The sequence below is a fragment of the Scomber japonicus genome, chromosome 3 (assembly GCF_027409825.1).
Source record: "Scomber japonicus isolate fScoJap1 chromosome 3, fScoJap1.pri, whole genome shotgun sequence".
Taxonomy (NCBI): domain Eukaryota; kingdom Metazoa; phylum Chordata; class Actinopteri; order Scombriformes; family Scombridae; genus Scomber; species Scomber japonicus.
The window spans coordinates 16,485,750-16,501,345 of NC_070580.1; the positions used below are offsets into that span (position 1 = coordinate 16,485,750).

General features: G+C 38.1%; 1 protein-coding gene across 1 annotated transcript; it reads left to right on the forward strand.

Moving 5' to 3' along the window:
• Window positions 1-1,687: 1,687 nt before the first annotated feature.
• On the forward strand, window positions 1,688-8,648 carry LOC128356145 (melanocyte protein PMEL-like). The gene is made up of 13 exons (XM_053316592.1): window positions 1,688-1,745; window positions 2,905-3,000; window positions 3,090-3,236; window positions 3,632-3,766; window positions 4,619-4,780; window positions 4,875-5,159; window positions 5,265-5,473; window positions 5,636-6,110; window positions 6,230-6,391; window positions 6,494-6,596; window positions 7,206-7,411; window positions 7,506-7,596; window positions 8,498-8,648. Exons 1-13 carry the CDS (start codon window positions 1,688-1,690, stop codon window positions 8,646-8,648), a joined length of 2,280 nt encoding a protein of 759 aa, XP_053172567.1.
• Window positions 8,649-15,596: the final 6,948 nt, after the last annotated feature.

A 15,596-nucleotide genomic window follows, 5' to 3' on the forward strand; every position in this document is an offset into this window, starting at 1 on the left:
AAGTAACAGTGATTTTTCAGGTCCTTGATGATTACATGAAAAAACAGAAAGCAAGTTGGTTTTCATATTAAGGTTGTTAATTTTCAACAATCCTTAATAATTTAGACTATTGACAATTCTTTAACTGACAGAAAATACTTTTCAATCCTTTTCATTGTGTAGTTTTGTGTTGCACTATATATGTGCATGGTAGATTGTTTCTTAAAACCTCAATACTGAGCATATTTCTCCTTTACGACCAAATCACATAACCCTTTCAAAGAAATTAAGAATATCTGGAAGTGGAATTTTGGAAAATTAAGAGTTACACATGAATACAAAGAGAAACAGACTGAACCATTTTTTTTTAAAATTATTATGAACTCATCTACTAACTTCATATTTTGCCCTTCAAGAACATTTTTATAATGCACATTTGTTTTATTTGAATATTAACTGGTGAGTAGTTTATTAGAGTAAACTTCCTAACCAACAAGGCTCAATCCATTTTCTTTTGCAGCAACATCTTTCATGAATGTTCAATTATTTGTACATATATTGAGGGTTGTGTTGCCATCTGGTTTTTATATTACAAATTAAAATGTTGCTTTTATGTGTCCCAGCTTTATAGAGCATAGTGTTCAGAATACCATTAATAATTAATTGTGATCTGTCAATGATATCTTGTTTCAGGATTTATTGATTTTTTTTTTTTGCCCTGTGTTACCAGAAAATGCTAAATAAGTGACGATTTTGTCTTGGATTAGATGTGACTTAAACTGAAACCATGCAAGAGAAAAATAACTGGAAACTGATTTATATTTTATGATATAACAACTTTTGAGTGAAAATGTTTTTTAGTCATTTGTAGGATCAATCATCTCAGTCCTCTAAATGCATCGTAATCTCCTCTGGACTAAACTTTTGGACCATAAAGGATGATCGGTCTCATCATCTGAGTCTGTGTGCTGCTGTGATTCTAGAGCTGCTGCAGCCTGAGGAGGACAGCAGGATACGGAGGAATGGCTGAGGAAATAAAAGGATGCTATTGATTTGCCGCCCACACACTCATCTTGTGACGCCCGTGCACACATAGCTGTAAGGTCATACGTCTGAAACAGGCATGACTCTTTTGGTCACGGATCTCAGCACGCGTCATCCTAAAGCAGGCACAACATTTTCATTTACACTTTGCAAAAAACTTATTTCCCAATAAATGCCTGCACTTTAAATTAAATGACTAATATTCACTTTCTCTTTAATTAAGGACACATTTTTTGCCTCAAGTCACTGTAAATATTGCACTCTGACACCTTTTTGTCACATCAAAAACCTTTTTTTTCCATCACAAGGCATTTGCAAGTTGTTTTTGATGTGGCTCACATACTGTACACCTTGAGATAAAACACTCTTTTTGGGGGGAACTTTAATACAAACTGAGTAGCTGTGAGTGAGAATAAGAGTTCTTACAAAACACAACAAAAGTTAACAAAACAGTACTCCCTGTCTGTTCTCCACTAAAGGGGGCGGTGCTGTTTTACATGATGTCAGAGGTGAGAAGAAAACTTATGGTAATTCAGGCCCGAGACCCTCTTAAGGAGAGTGAGGAGACATTTTTTAAGTCTCTCTGGGAGTTGTGTTGGGGTTCAGGACTGCCTGGTGAGGATCGGGGATCAGAGAAAAGAGAAGGGCAACAACCAAATACAGGATGAGGACTCTGGCATCACTGCTGCTGCTGGTTTTGGCTATTACATTTGCCACTGCAAGTGAGTACACCTGGATTTATGGATAACAAAACTTTCATAAGACAATGGTACATAAATGTCCTCAGCTCTTCATTTTATACTGCAAAAATGTAATTCATAGTATTTTCAAGGATTTTCAAGACTTTCTTTCTTCTCCACATGTCCCATTTCAAAGTAATGACCACTCAAACAAAAATAATCTGCGAAAAAGTTTTTCTCGTTTGTTTAAGAAGAAGTCTGGAAATGAGTCTAAATTATTTATTAAGATGGACATTTTGTGTGTCTTGTGTTGCCAAATTCTGCAATTAGAACTTTGTGAAAGTGATTAAATTGTGATTACTGTGACTAATGCATTTCTGCTTCCCATTAACTGCAAATGTTTGTCTGAATCTGTGAAATAGTGATTCTTTGTTTGGACAGCAAATTGTTTGATCTGTCATTTTACGCCTGTGTCATGCTAACACCACATTCTGTTATGGATGTAGAGTATGTAAACTTTTACATGCTAATTTTACGTTATTACACCATTTTCTATGCCAATTTGCATTCATAACTCTAAAGCACAAATATTATGCAAAGTGTGTAACTCTACTGTTATTCATAATCATCATCATCATCATCAATTTATATTCATAATGTTCTTTTTTCATTTAAAAAAAATCATTATATTGAGAGTATTTTAAGCAATAGCATTTTAAAATGATCTCCCAGACATTCTCTCACACTCACACCCAGTGTCTGGGATCCCTCATTCCTTGGGCTGGGATTACTGATGCTGCTACTCAGCTGATAGTCACATGAAAGGGATTGAGGGGGATTGCAGGTCGTGTGACTGCCACTGCTAAGAACCCTGACACCCCTCATCCTCCTTTGTTTATGTGAGGTCGGGCCTGTAGAAACTGAATTTCCCCTCTGGGATAAATAAAGCTGAATCTGAATCTGAATCTGAATCAACACCAAAAACACTAGACCTGCTCTTATTTCCATCAGCATTTCCATCATGTTCAAATAACTCAATTTAACACCATTAAACAGGATTTTTAAACACAGAATAAGTCACCCCATTTTGTTGCTTAACTGTTAACGCTCATCATGTTTGGTTGTTGAACATACTTGGGGGAACAATATGAGCTGCAGAATGTAATTTCTTTTCCTGAAGAGTTTGTAATCTTTCTCCCAGGGCAAAGAAGCCAGTTCACACGCTACCGCTCATGGAACTCACGGATGTATCCCGTGTGGAAAGATGGAGACCAAAGATTCAGAAACTGTTGGTCTGGTGAGGCTCTTTCTTTTCTACTGTGCAGGACTCATTTTCTCTACCAGATGATATAAATATGTAAAATTTGTCTTTGATGTTATTTTTAGGCGGTGAAGTAACCTTTGATCTTAAGAATGATGCACCCACGCTGACTGGAGCAAGAGCGACCTTCAATATTAATCTCAACTTCCCACCAAACCAGACTGTGCTCTCTGATGGTCAGGTGGTCTGGGCGCGTAACTGCACCATCAATGGTAAGTCAACATTTCTGCTAATAGCACTGACTCTTTGAAGAGGAGACATCACCACAAATTTTGTCTGAATGGGAAAATTTGGTGAAATCATCAAATTGCTACCTTTCATAAATGCACAAAACCAGGAAGTAGTAACAAGCAGCTATGAATGGATAGTTGATCATTTTATTAAAGACGCATCTATAAAATTATCTTCACTCAAACATTTATTTTTTTCAATAAATACTTGATGATTATGATGAAAAAATCTGTAACTGTAATTACCAGTTAATTGTGAGAATTTCATCATGATGTTACGAATGAAAATGTATTCTTAGTTTATTTCACCTCATTTTAATATACAGTGTTGCTGGTTATATTATCATTGGTTATATATTTATGTTGATCATTCTCAGGACAACAGTATGTGGAGGGTCAGGCTGTGTATCCAGATCGAGACACTCAGTCAACCGGAGTTTTCCCTGACGGCACACCGTTCACCAGGAGCCAGAACAAGAAACCTCACTATGTGTTTGTGTGGAAGACATGGGGTAAAGATATTTAATTTCTGTTTGAAACCTTTTACATTGTGATTCACTTGAAATTACATTATCACAGAGAACTTCTGTGATGAGAATACAAACCACCTAAGAAGAGCCAAAACACGGAGCATAAAAGTGTCGTGAGAGTATCAAGGGCAAGATTTTCCTTGATCCAGTGAAGTTAAAGTTTAACATTTGCCCCAGGTTGTATCATAAACAAAGATGTTATAGTAAAGTTCTTGTCAGTGCTGAAGATGTTCTTTGATCATTTTATATTTGGCATGAAAAATCATTAATACAACATTAAGACACTCACAAGACACACAGGTTTTAATTGTGCTGTTAACTTGTAAGTGAGACGTTTTATTCACACAATGGCCTCAGTTTTTCATTTCAAATCATCAGGCTAACTAAAACCTGGCCAAAGGGAACAATTGCCCTGGGGCCTCAGACCCTCAGGGGACCATGAGGCCATATATACATGTTTTTCAGCTCTGTGGTCATTTAATTAACTGCTCATTTGTTTTGGCCTTTAGGTCAATCCTGCATTTATGCCTCTCTAGTTATGGGGCCCTGTGCCACTATTTACATTATGCTTATTCTTAATTACATTATTTTCAACCAAATGACCCCCAAATAGGGCATCAATAGTCAATTAGCTATGAAGAAGCCAACCTATGTGTTCCCTGATGAAGACGCATTTTCTTAATTGAAATTAGGAAACAAAAAGGAACAGAAATTGAACCTATTCTATTACAGCTTGTCAACAAACTATATTAAAACATATATTGAAAGTGACATCTGTGTCTCCACATTTAAAACCAGTCAACTCTGAGTAATCATGTTGTTGCTGTATTTAAGGGCGTTACTGGCAGGTGGCAGATGGACCATCCTCCTCGCTCACCATTGGTACAGACAACATCCCACTGGGCTCCTACAACATGGAGGTTGTCATCTATCACTGCCGTGGCAAAGACAAGTTCATCCCCCTGGGCTATGCCTCCACAGTCTTCACCATCACAGGTGACCCATCCAATGATTTATAAACTCTTACAATGTCTAGTCTACATTATCTATCCTCACTATGACATCTATACATTTTCTGTTCCATTACCAGACCAAGTCCCCTTCACCGTATCACTCGCCCAAGTCAATGACATAAACCAGGATGACACAAACTTCATCCAGAACCGAGCCATCGCTTTTAGCGTCAACCTCCATGATCCCAGCCAGTACCTCGGTGCAGCTGATATCAGCTTCAGCTGGGACTTTGGTGACAGCACAGGAACTCTGATCTCCAGGGAACGCACTGTGACCCACACATACCTCGCTGTTGGGACCTTCAAACCTCAGGTGGTATTGATGGCGAGTATCCCCAATGGCTGTGGAAACCCTACTGCTGGTAGGAGTTTAAACATTTTTTTCTTTTTCATCTGTTCTACATACATACTGTTCTATGTGATCGATGAATTAAGTTTTACTCACTTATTTTACACTTTTCTTTCAGTGGCTCCTGTTGACGCTTCTGCTGCCCCAGTTGTAATCATTATGGCCACCACCCCTGGAGCTGTCCCAGCTGACGATGGAGAAGTGGTTGTTGATACAGACACAGAGGTGGTGGAGATTGCCTCAGTAGCACCTGCAGGAGTTGATGCAGCTGTTGTTCCAGCAGAACAAGATCCTGCCAATACTGTCGCTCCTGCCGTGGAGACAGATGCTGCTGCAGAGGAGACAGATGCTGCTGCCGTGGAGACAGATGCTGCTGCAGAGGAGACAGCTGCTGCTGCCGTGGAGACAGATGCTGCTGCAGAGGAGACAGCTGCTGCTGCCGTGGAGACAGATGCTGCTGCAGAGGGGACAGCCGCAGCTGCTGTGGAGACAGATGCTGCTGCAGGAGAAGTGGCCACTGCTGCCCCTGTCGCACCTGCAACTGAAGAGCCGGCAGATGCTGACACAGCTGCTGCAGATGAAACTGCAGTGGTTACAGATGCAGCTGAAGAAAATGTAGCTGTGATTGACGCTGCTGCTGCTTCAGTTGCCCCTGTTGCTGAGGGAGAAGAAGCTGCAGTTGACGGAGGAGCCACTGCCCTTCCAGAAGTTGCTGACACTGTTGCTCCTGTGGCAGAAGTAGCTGAGGATCAAGAAACCGAAGTTGTGGCTGCTGATGCTGCTGCTGATGTTGCTGCAGAGGTTGTCCAAGCTGCAACAGAAGCCCCTGCTGATAACGCTGTAGCTCCTGCTGCCACTGAGAGCACAACTGTAGAAGAGGCAGCACCAGCCGAAGCTGCAGTTGCTACTGAGGCCGAAACACTAGAAACAGAGAATGAGGTTGCAGCTACTGAAGCTCCTGCAGGTCTGTATTTACTATAAACTCAAATAATGACACACTAAATAAAATGTGTTAAATAATGAATGAATGAAAACCATGTTGTAACGTTTTCATCTTGTCATCATTTATTTTTGAAGAACCAGCAGGTGATGTGACGGTTCCAGCTGAAGGTGAAGTTCAAGCAGAGGTGGAAACAGATCCAGCGCAGATTGCCCTCGTTGTGGCTAAAAGACAAGCACCGGAGCTGACAGCTGACTGCATGGTCTACCGTTACGGTTCCCTTGCCACCTCCGTAGATGTTGTCCGTAAGTCAACACAGTTTTTTTATTATAGCAGTTAGTCTGCAGTTCATCATAGCTTAATAGAGTGTGGTTTAATGTGTCTTGTTCTCTCTTTCAACCCTGCAGAGGGTATTGAAAGTGTAGAGATTGTGCAGGTGTCCAATGTTGTGTCAATGGCGACAGCGCTGGATCAGAATGCTGTGGATGTCACCATTACCTGTCAAGGAAGGTGAGTAGTAACATTCATTGCATATTGAGACTGAGCTAGTTAAAAAGTTACGATTGTGCTTGTTAATTACCTCAGTCTAAAAGTACACAACTCTTTCTGTCAAAATTGCCGAACTAAATGAAACAATGTATTGATAATTTGTTGCAAGCAAAGTTGTATCTTTGTTTGTTTGACACACTGACACAAAACAACTTCAGAATAGTAAGACAAAAGCATAGATGCAACCCATTTTTTATTTATTTTGCGATCAACCCATGAAGTTGTCACCTCTGGTTGTCTGTTAGTGTGTGCAATCATCATAATCAACCTGATACAAAAATACAATTGTCACTTTGAGGAACTGCATGTTAATATTACAAAGCTTCAAGTGCCTGCGACTTAATATATAAAGCACACAAACAAGGTCATAAGGTCCTCTCAGGTGTAGAGATTTGGACTAGTCCAGCTATTCATATTAACTAACAACATTAATTTATAATCTTCTTGTTAGCCTAAATGGAAACCATGTCATGTAATTGTGTAGTATGTTTATAACAAAAATTAAATATTTATGTAATAACAAATCCACTTACGATTGTTCTTGTGATGATTGTTCTCGCCTTTCTTCAGTCTGCCAAGTGAGGTCTGCACAGTCATTTCGGATGCTGACTGCATCACTCCAGTGGAAACGGTCTGTAATGCAGCTTCACCATCTCCAGACTGTCAAATCGTCCTCCGTCAGTTCTTCAATGACTCCGGAGTGTTTTGTTTGAATGTCTCTTTGACCAACGATGTCAGTCTTGCTGTGACAAGTGCTAGAGTCAGTGTAGCAGTAGGTGAGTTAAAAAAAAGTCATTTATTGACATCCACTCACAATAATTAATCTGTATGTTATTTTCTTCTCATCTGAATAATGTGCCTCAATTGCAGCCTCTGGAGGTTCCCCAGCTGGAACTGCTGCTACAGTGCTGGGCGTTATGGTTCTTGCCTGCGTTGTCTGTTGTATCGGTTTGATGTACAGGTAAGTGCCAGTAAGAGCATGAACAATATCAACACCATATCTTGTCTAATCATCAGCGGTGCATTATTTACTTATGCAGTATTAGGAAGAATAAGGGCCCATTGATTGATCCCTGTGGAACACCCCAAATCACCTGATCAGAAATGTACAAAAAACTGGCAACCTTTTACAAATCTTACCTTTCTTGAAGTTCAAACCAATACTAGCTCACTCCAATAGTGTCACAAAGCGAGGTTAACATGCTTATTCATTTTCTTGTCAAGAGTTAGATTAAGATCAGTACTGTACAAAATCTACAAGTCAGTATGCTCAATATGAAGCTGCACCCAGGAGACGTTAGCTTGGCACAAAGACTGGAAACTGGGGAACTGTGTCCAAAGTTTAAAAATCTGCCTTCCAGCACTTCTAAGCTGTTCCAACATTAAACCAAGATTTGACATTTCAGTGTACTGATAAATGAACAAAATACAACATGTTAATTAGTGACCTTCAGCGGAGCTTGAAGTTGTACTTTTTAAATTTGATACTATACTATACTATACTATACTACACTATACTACACTATACTACACTACACTACACTATACTATACTATACACTACACTACACTACACTATACTATACTATACTAAGGTAAGTAATCACCTGCTGGCTGTAGCTTTATATTTATTGTGCATATATCTAACTCGCAGAAATAGTGATGAGTAGAATCTCTGCTTTTGGTTTCTTGTTAGTTTTGGTGTCTCCTCAATGGTTTCTTTCTTTTTCTTTTTACATTTTTTTGGCTCTTCATTAATGCCATATAAACTCATACAAGATTCAAGGAGAAATTCTCATATTCCGTTTAGTGCCATGAGTGCTATGGGTGAAATCTTGTTACTTGTTTCATGGCTTTAAACAGGCGGTTCAAGCAGTACCAGCCACTGAGAGAAGACCATGACGGTAATGGAGGCAGCTCGGTAGTAACATCAGTGCCTTTGTTGTTGTGGAACTTGCTAAGCCGACAGTCACCAGGAGAAAGCCGTCCACTTCTTCAGGGGAGGATTGTGTGAACATCATCATCCGCTCATGCACTCTACAACAATATCTGCTAACATATCGACTTCATACACATAATACTCTAACTGTATATTGTAACTCCCAGTCAGTGTATTAAAGCAGAACCAATTATGTGAACCAAGTTATGCAAACCAGTTGCCCTTTGTACAACATCATTGGATTCAGTTGTGTAATAAAAAATGTTGAAACATTTTTAGAGAAAAGCAATATTTATTTTGACCAACAGTCTTTTATATTAATTGGCACTAATAGTTTATAGAAGCCATCATTTATTCTGTTATTTATGGCGTACTTATACCAAACCAATTGGAAAATCATCATCAATTGATTTCAGTTCAATTTACTTACAACGTAATTTAAATCACGTGCGTCACAGAACATTATTGTCTTTGTTATCCTAAAAGAAATAAAATGGAACTTTATCACCATCATGTGTTTCCTTTTCCTATACATTTAATTTTTATTTTTATGTGAAATTCACATGTCCTCAACAGTTCAAGAGCTGGTAAAACTGGATTTTTAATCTGATCATCGAAAAGAACATTTAGTAATTTTATTGAACACCACACAATAGTAGGAGAAAAATACTGAGGAACTGACACACCAGAACAAACATTAATTATATTTAATTGCTATTTTAATGAAGCTATTGAAATTGAAATTTTTACATAAACAATGGATCAAATTACTTTATGTGATGTGAAAGATGCTCAAAGTGATCAAACAGAGAAATATCATCCAATGCTGCAGTTCCCCTCAGGTCTGTGGAGCGGTTTGGCGTCTTTCAGCTCATTGTTTTGTTTTTTCTACTTGCAACTTTACTGTTTTGGTTCATTCTTATTGCTCTCATCATCATCAGTTAGAGATGCAGCAGGCAGCTGTGATAAACTTACTAACACCAAACCAGTCAGATATTTTTCTCAGGAGTTACTGAATACCACATATTGGATTTATATAAATTAGATGAGCAGAAAGTCTCTGCTGGATGTGTAAATAATGTTCACAATATAAATTTCATGAAGTGATAATATGCCAGTTAAACCCTCAGAGTTGTTCTACCACAACTTGGATTCAAGGTTTGTATTTGTAAAAGAAGTCAGCTTGTAATCGTTTAATAATGATGTTAAGTTAAAGAAATGTATATATAAAAAGAATAGCGAAAATGTTCAATGTATCACAAATTTAAAGTGAGCCACAGATTTGTTTGAGATGCAGAGAACATTTAAGCAAAACATGATTATATAACATTCAGAAATGAGCAACTACAGCAACTCTGCAATATATAAATATAAAGTCCTGCGATGAAAGTATTATTTAAGTAACAGCATGCAAGCATTATTAACAAAATGCACTTAAAATATCATGTAAAAGGATTCATAATGCAGAAAAAATGCTATTATACACAATATAAAATTAATGCTCTAATAATTAATGCATTATTTCTAGCAGTAGTTACTCAAGTTAGAGCTCATTTTAAATATTTTATATGCTGCCTGTTAGTTTAATCTGTAACACTACATCATATTTTATAAACCTCTCATGTTTTTTATGTTAAAAAAAACTCTAACATTGTCAGATAAATAAGTACTGATTAGCAAGAAATGGAAATATTCTAGTACCAATACCTTATATTTGTAAATGTATTTAGTTTCTCCCATTGCCTATACACAATACACAGTAAAATATTCTAAAAACAACAAAAGATGCTGTGTTTGAACGGCAGCAAACCATAACTTTATAAAATATGTATGACTATATCATTAACAATTTGGATCAGGCAGCAAAGATGTGGTCAGAAAGTGGTGTGGTTACAGGACAGACTGTAGCTGTCTGTGCTGCAGAAATATTACCATCATGTTCTGCTCTCTGCTCCATTAAAATTATTATTGTTTCGGGCTACCTCAATACATTGAGCTTACAAAGAGCTGCTGGTAGTAACATGTACACTGTATGACAGGAAACACTGTAGCAGGAAAAGAGGCTGACATCACTGCAGTAAAAGTCGTTAATGGAAGATGCATAGCCTACATGGCAAGAACAAAGATGCGGTCCGACGGGGAATTAAAGGAAAACATTGCTCTTGATAACATGATTAGCATACATGAATCAAACTTTATGAAAATTGTACATAAAGGCTGTTGCATTTTGTCCCAATGATTGGTGTTATTGTATTGTATTGTATTTCTATACAAATGTTGGAAAAAGTAATATACAAATTGGTCTCTATGAAGCAAAATTAGAGCCAAGACATATTCTTCAGTGTTTCTCATCAAAACCTGTTGGGATTTCAGTTTTTATTGGCATGTATTATGCATGCATGCACTATTCAACAATGTCCTCTCTTGCTGTGTCTCTCGTTACTTACAGTACATACGTATTCCAGATGAATATCCTCCCACACAGCAGAGGTCCATTACACTAATTACCAAACACAGTCATTAATCATTCTTGGCTGTTAACTTGTCTCTTGGTCACATGTACCAAGTGCTGTTTGGTCATCTCCATTCACTCCTGATGTGCTCTGCAGCCCCAACAGACCATCATTTTTCACAGATGATCTCTATCTTGGCCTAGACAGACCTATCAGATCTTCAGCTTTAGTAGGTCACAACATCCTTGAATTGTCACAGACAAAGCAAACCACAATTACTGGCTGTAGTGTCACAAAGCCCCAGACAAAGGTTGGAGAGGCAGTGTACTGGTTTCTGTTTGTCAGATAACAAGACCAGACTTACAACTTTTGACTCTTGTCTGGGCTTTAATCTGGGAGATGAGTCAGTGAGGTAACACCAGCTGAGCAGCCTCACAGCTCTAATTAATATGACACACTTTGTTGTTCAGCACTTGCCAGCAACATATCTTAAAAAAGATGCTGTTCCCTTCATCCGTTCTCCACATTGAACAAACCCTGTTATACTCAGCAACTAACTAACGTAGCAGTTAGCCTCACTGCAGCCCACAATCACCGTATACTGCAGACTGTTTTCATACAAAAATTGTCTGGTTATGTCTTGGTTGTCGAATGGTTAAAAGCATTACTTATAACCACAATGTCCCTTAATTTTTGGTTCATCTTTATTCTCTCTGTTGTCACATAAAAGAAACCCAGAAACCAACTATGTTACTATGTTAAATTAAAGCCAATATTTTAACCTGCACACAACATGAATATAAAGGACCTATTGTGCCTTTTGTGTTTTTCTGTTATTTACATACTTATTATGTTGGATACCTATGTTAAACTTGGTGTTCCAAAACTTGATGTTAATGTATGAAGAAATGCTCCCTGAAAGTCAAAAGCCAGGGCTTTAACTTGCTCTGAATGTTTTGTTTGTAACATTTTTTTCTATCTTGCTGACGAGCTTACCTCAGATTGTTGCTTCTGGAAAGGTGACCAATCAGAACAGAGTGGGTTCCTTGAGAGAGGGGCCTTTAAGAGACAAAAGCTTAAATTTCCTGTTTTATACAGATGCTGAACTGAGGAGCTGCATGAAGGGCCGATATAAGATAAAAACAAGGAGTTGTTTGAACTGTGAATCATGCAAAGCTACTCTAGTGGAGTCCCAGAATAAAATTATAGACCTTGAAATGAGCAGAATAGGTCCTCTTTAAAGTCTTCCATCAAATGTGGCCACTTGCAGTAGCATAAAAAAAAACAGCAACATACATACACTATGGCAAACAACTTGCAAGCGTCTAAACCATGCCAGACCTCAGATTATACTTCCTGCTTGGGAGTGGGTTTCTGTATTGGTCATTACAAAAAAGTGTAAAAAATCTGTAGTGTATTTTGTATTTACAGCTTATAGTAAGACTACAATATATTCTTTGACTCAGCTTGTTGCGTTTTCAGTTAAATCAGGTGAGGAAGGATTACGTGGAGGAAACGGTCTCATATGTTGCTTTTATTTCATACTCTTCTTTACAGCACCGGGAAAAATACATCAGTAGCCATGGTCTCATAAAAAGTTACCGCACATACACAGTGCACCGCTCCCACTCATTACCGCCGTCTCATATCACAAAACGTAAAATGTCAAGAAGTAAGTGCCCAAACATAAAAACAAGGTCACAACAGTTAGAGCATATGTCTTATAATACAGGTTCAAACAAAAACAGACTGGCTGTAATCCTTACAATATGGGAGCTTATCAAAACAAATGAGATGATATAACTTAAATCTAATGTAAATAATATGGTTGATGAGAGTACATAACTTAACACAGCTGATAACTGTTTTAATTGAAAGGATACTAAAGCCAGTTCCCTCAGAAAATCAGTTCATATTGGTTGCACGATATACGTTCACGACGGCTGTCATGATATACATTCTATGGCAACACTGTAGTGACACAGATTGTAAAACTGAGGATGATGGGGTGGTGGATGGGCCTGTCTTAAGTGCATGTCCCATCACAGATTTGCAATTAATGTATGCTACTACTTTACCAATCATACCCACAGTCCTTCTCTAATTGTTTTACTTGTGTTACTACAACCATGCTTTAACCATAGTTTATTTACTTTTCATAGTTGACATGCACAGATGTTGTAAAAACAGAAATTTAAAAAATGTTGACTTCTGTATAATCCAGGGTTTTACAAAATTGTCCAATACTGATATTCTTGTCAGACAATAGGGTTGGGACACTACTACTATGAGTCACAAAAGTCACAGACATTTTCACATCCTATCCACAGGGGCTATAAATGGAGCTATAAGCTCAGTTTTCTGCAGCATTTTTCTGCAGCAATGCTCTGTGCTATTGTCATTGCTGGTTGCATTTGAGGACATATTTGATTAGATTTCCTATAAGAGGCCACACCCAACACATGAAAAGCATATAGGACAATATGATGGCGCTCAAACGTCCATAATGAAATGATAACAGAATATAATTATACCTTATTTTCCCATAAGACTGGCATATCGAAATACCTATTTAGATGTGAAACATGACACACATATTGTGAGTTCAATGTGTGGAAATGGGAGTAGATATTCTAGCTTGATCCTGTCAAAGAAGCATGATTGAATTTATGGCCCCTGTGGGAATAGTCTGAGAACCAGAAGGATCAATCGCTAATGGTTACATCTGGCAGAAGTTTAGTATTACTAACACAGTCGAGTCCAAAATCATTAACTGTATGTTTTGTGTGTGTGTTTCTGACATACATACTGTTTTTAAAATGCAGGACTACAGATTGTGTTACAGCTGATAAGAAATCCTGAAAGAGAGGCCATATGTGCAGGTTGGAGCAGGATCTGGAAAAATAATAGGAAGTGAGATGAGCTCTGAGTAGAGAGAGTGAGACAGAGAGTGAGACAGATGGGGAGGGAGAGTGGGGAGAGAGTTACTGACCATAAAGCAGGTTGATTAGATTACAGGGCCACGGCTAACATCGGCCATTTATTACATAGAAAGCCAGGCCTCAGCAGCAGCACACATGCAAACCTGCAAGGAGGAAAGTCAAGTGTGTAGATGTGTGTTTGTGAATGGGAGATAGAAAAAGAGATAAATATATATATATATATATATATATTTTTTTTTTATTTTACTACAGTGTGCTCCAGATGCTCCCTTTTAGGAAGAGCAAAGTTCAGTTAAACCAGTTCAAAACAGTGCTGAGTATTGATTGATCAGCAACATAGACTGAAGTGTGTTTGAAAAAAGAAGAAAAAAGACATGACAAAAAACATTATATTTGGTTGTATATTTGTATATTTGATTAGATAAATGAAAAATAAAATGGACAGGAGGTACCAAGCATCACTAGGCACACAAAGGGAAGAAAGCGACACACCCAGTCAGCACTGAGCATGCCCAGAATTACATCAACTTTATGCTGGATTGGTTGCCTGTCTGCAGACCTCAATTAAAATTACTATAGTCTTTGAAAACACACACACACACACACACACACACACACACACACACACACACACACACACACACACACACAGCAGTGGCTTCATAGCAGAGTCCTATTTGCCTCTATTTGAAGCAACTTCAACTGATTTCAGAAAAAGTCTTACAGTGTGTGTGTGTGTGTGTGTGTGTGTGTGTGTGGGGGGGGGGGGGTGATTATTACAACTTACTTTGCATCAAAATACATTATTTTCTGGGCTAAAGTTGCTGAATATTGAATATTGACTAGTTAAAAGAGCATCATTATCAAGCACTGAGTGTATTCAGTTGGCTACAGGGTGTGCTGCTAATTAAATAATTGTTTTCAATGTTACATTAAACTCTAAACTATTCAAAATGTGATCATGGCTCCTAACCTTTTAATAATTTATGCTGGTTAAGTCAGTGAGTCTCTAAACTGCTATAACTTTAGTCACTGTTCCTCAACCTGTGTCATCTGAGTCCTGATTCAGACTCTGTACAACTTTACTGTTACATCACCTGCACCAAAAACCCATTGCCCCCAAGAAACACCCACAGTTATTTGACAGCTTGTACTCTAACAGGAACTACAGGATATAGTGCATTTAAAAAGGATAGAATAACTGCAGAGTCATGGCGCTGTCCCAGACGCCCAGGATATCAATAAAGTATTCCATTACTGTGAAAGGAGAGAGAGCAGAGAGTGGGAGCAAGATAAATGGAGAGGAAAAAGAATCAAAATCAATTTATCCATGTGATCCAATTTAAGCTTCAGTTTCACATTTTCTTATTGAGATATAGGTAACAGAATCCTTGACACATTAGTTAATAATGCTGTGAAAATTACAAGTGCAGGCAAGAATAACAGAAGATGAAGTTGAAGGAACCACTTTGAGAAACAACAATCAAAAAACTGAGACTTAATAAGTGAGCACCAGTGTCAAAGAGGACATAAATCAGAGATGGGAGGAGGGGTGGACATAAGGAGACATCTTTAGTTACCAAAGCAGCAATGTGGAAGCTAGTCTGGCCTCCTGCCAAGTGCTCTGG

What these genes read in the sequence shown, in the direction of transcription:
- LOC128356145 (XM_053316592.1), top strand. Translation starts at nt 1,688, where the DNA reads ATGAGGACTCTGGCATCACTGCTGCTGCTGGTTTTGGCTATTACATTT. An exon ending in CTGTGGAAACCCTACTGCTG is followed by an intron (nt 5,160 to 5,264) that starts GTAGGAGTTTAA and finishes CTTTTCTTTCAG; the next exon opens with TGGCTCCTGTTGACGCTTCT. An exon ending in CTCCTGCCGTGGAGACAGAT is followed by an intron (nt 5,474 to 5,635) that starts GCTGCTGCAGAG and finishes GCTGCTGTGGAG; the next exon opens with ACAGATGCTGCTGCAGGAGA.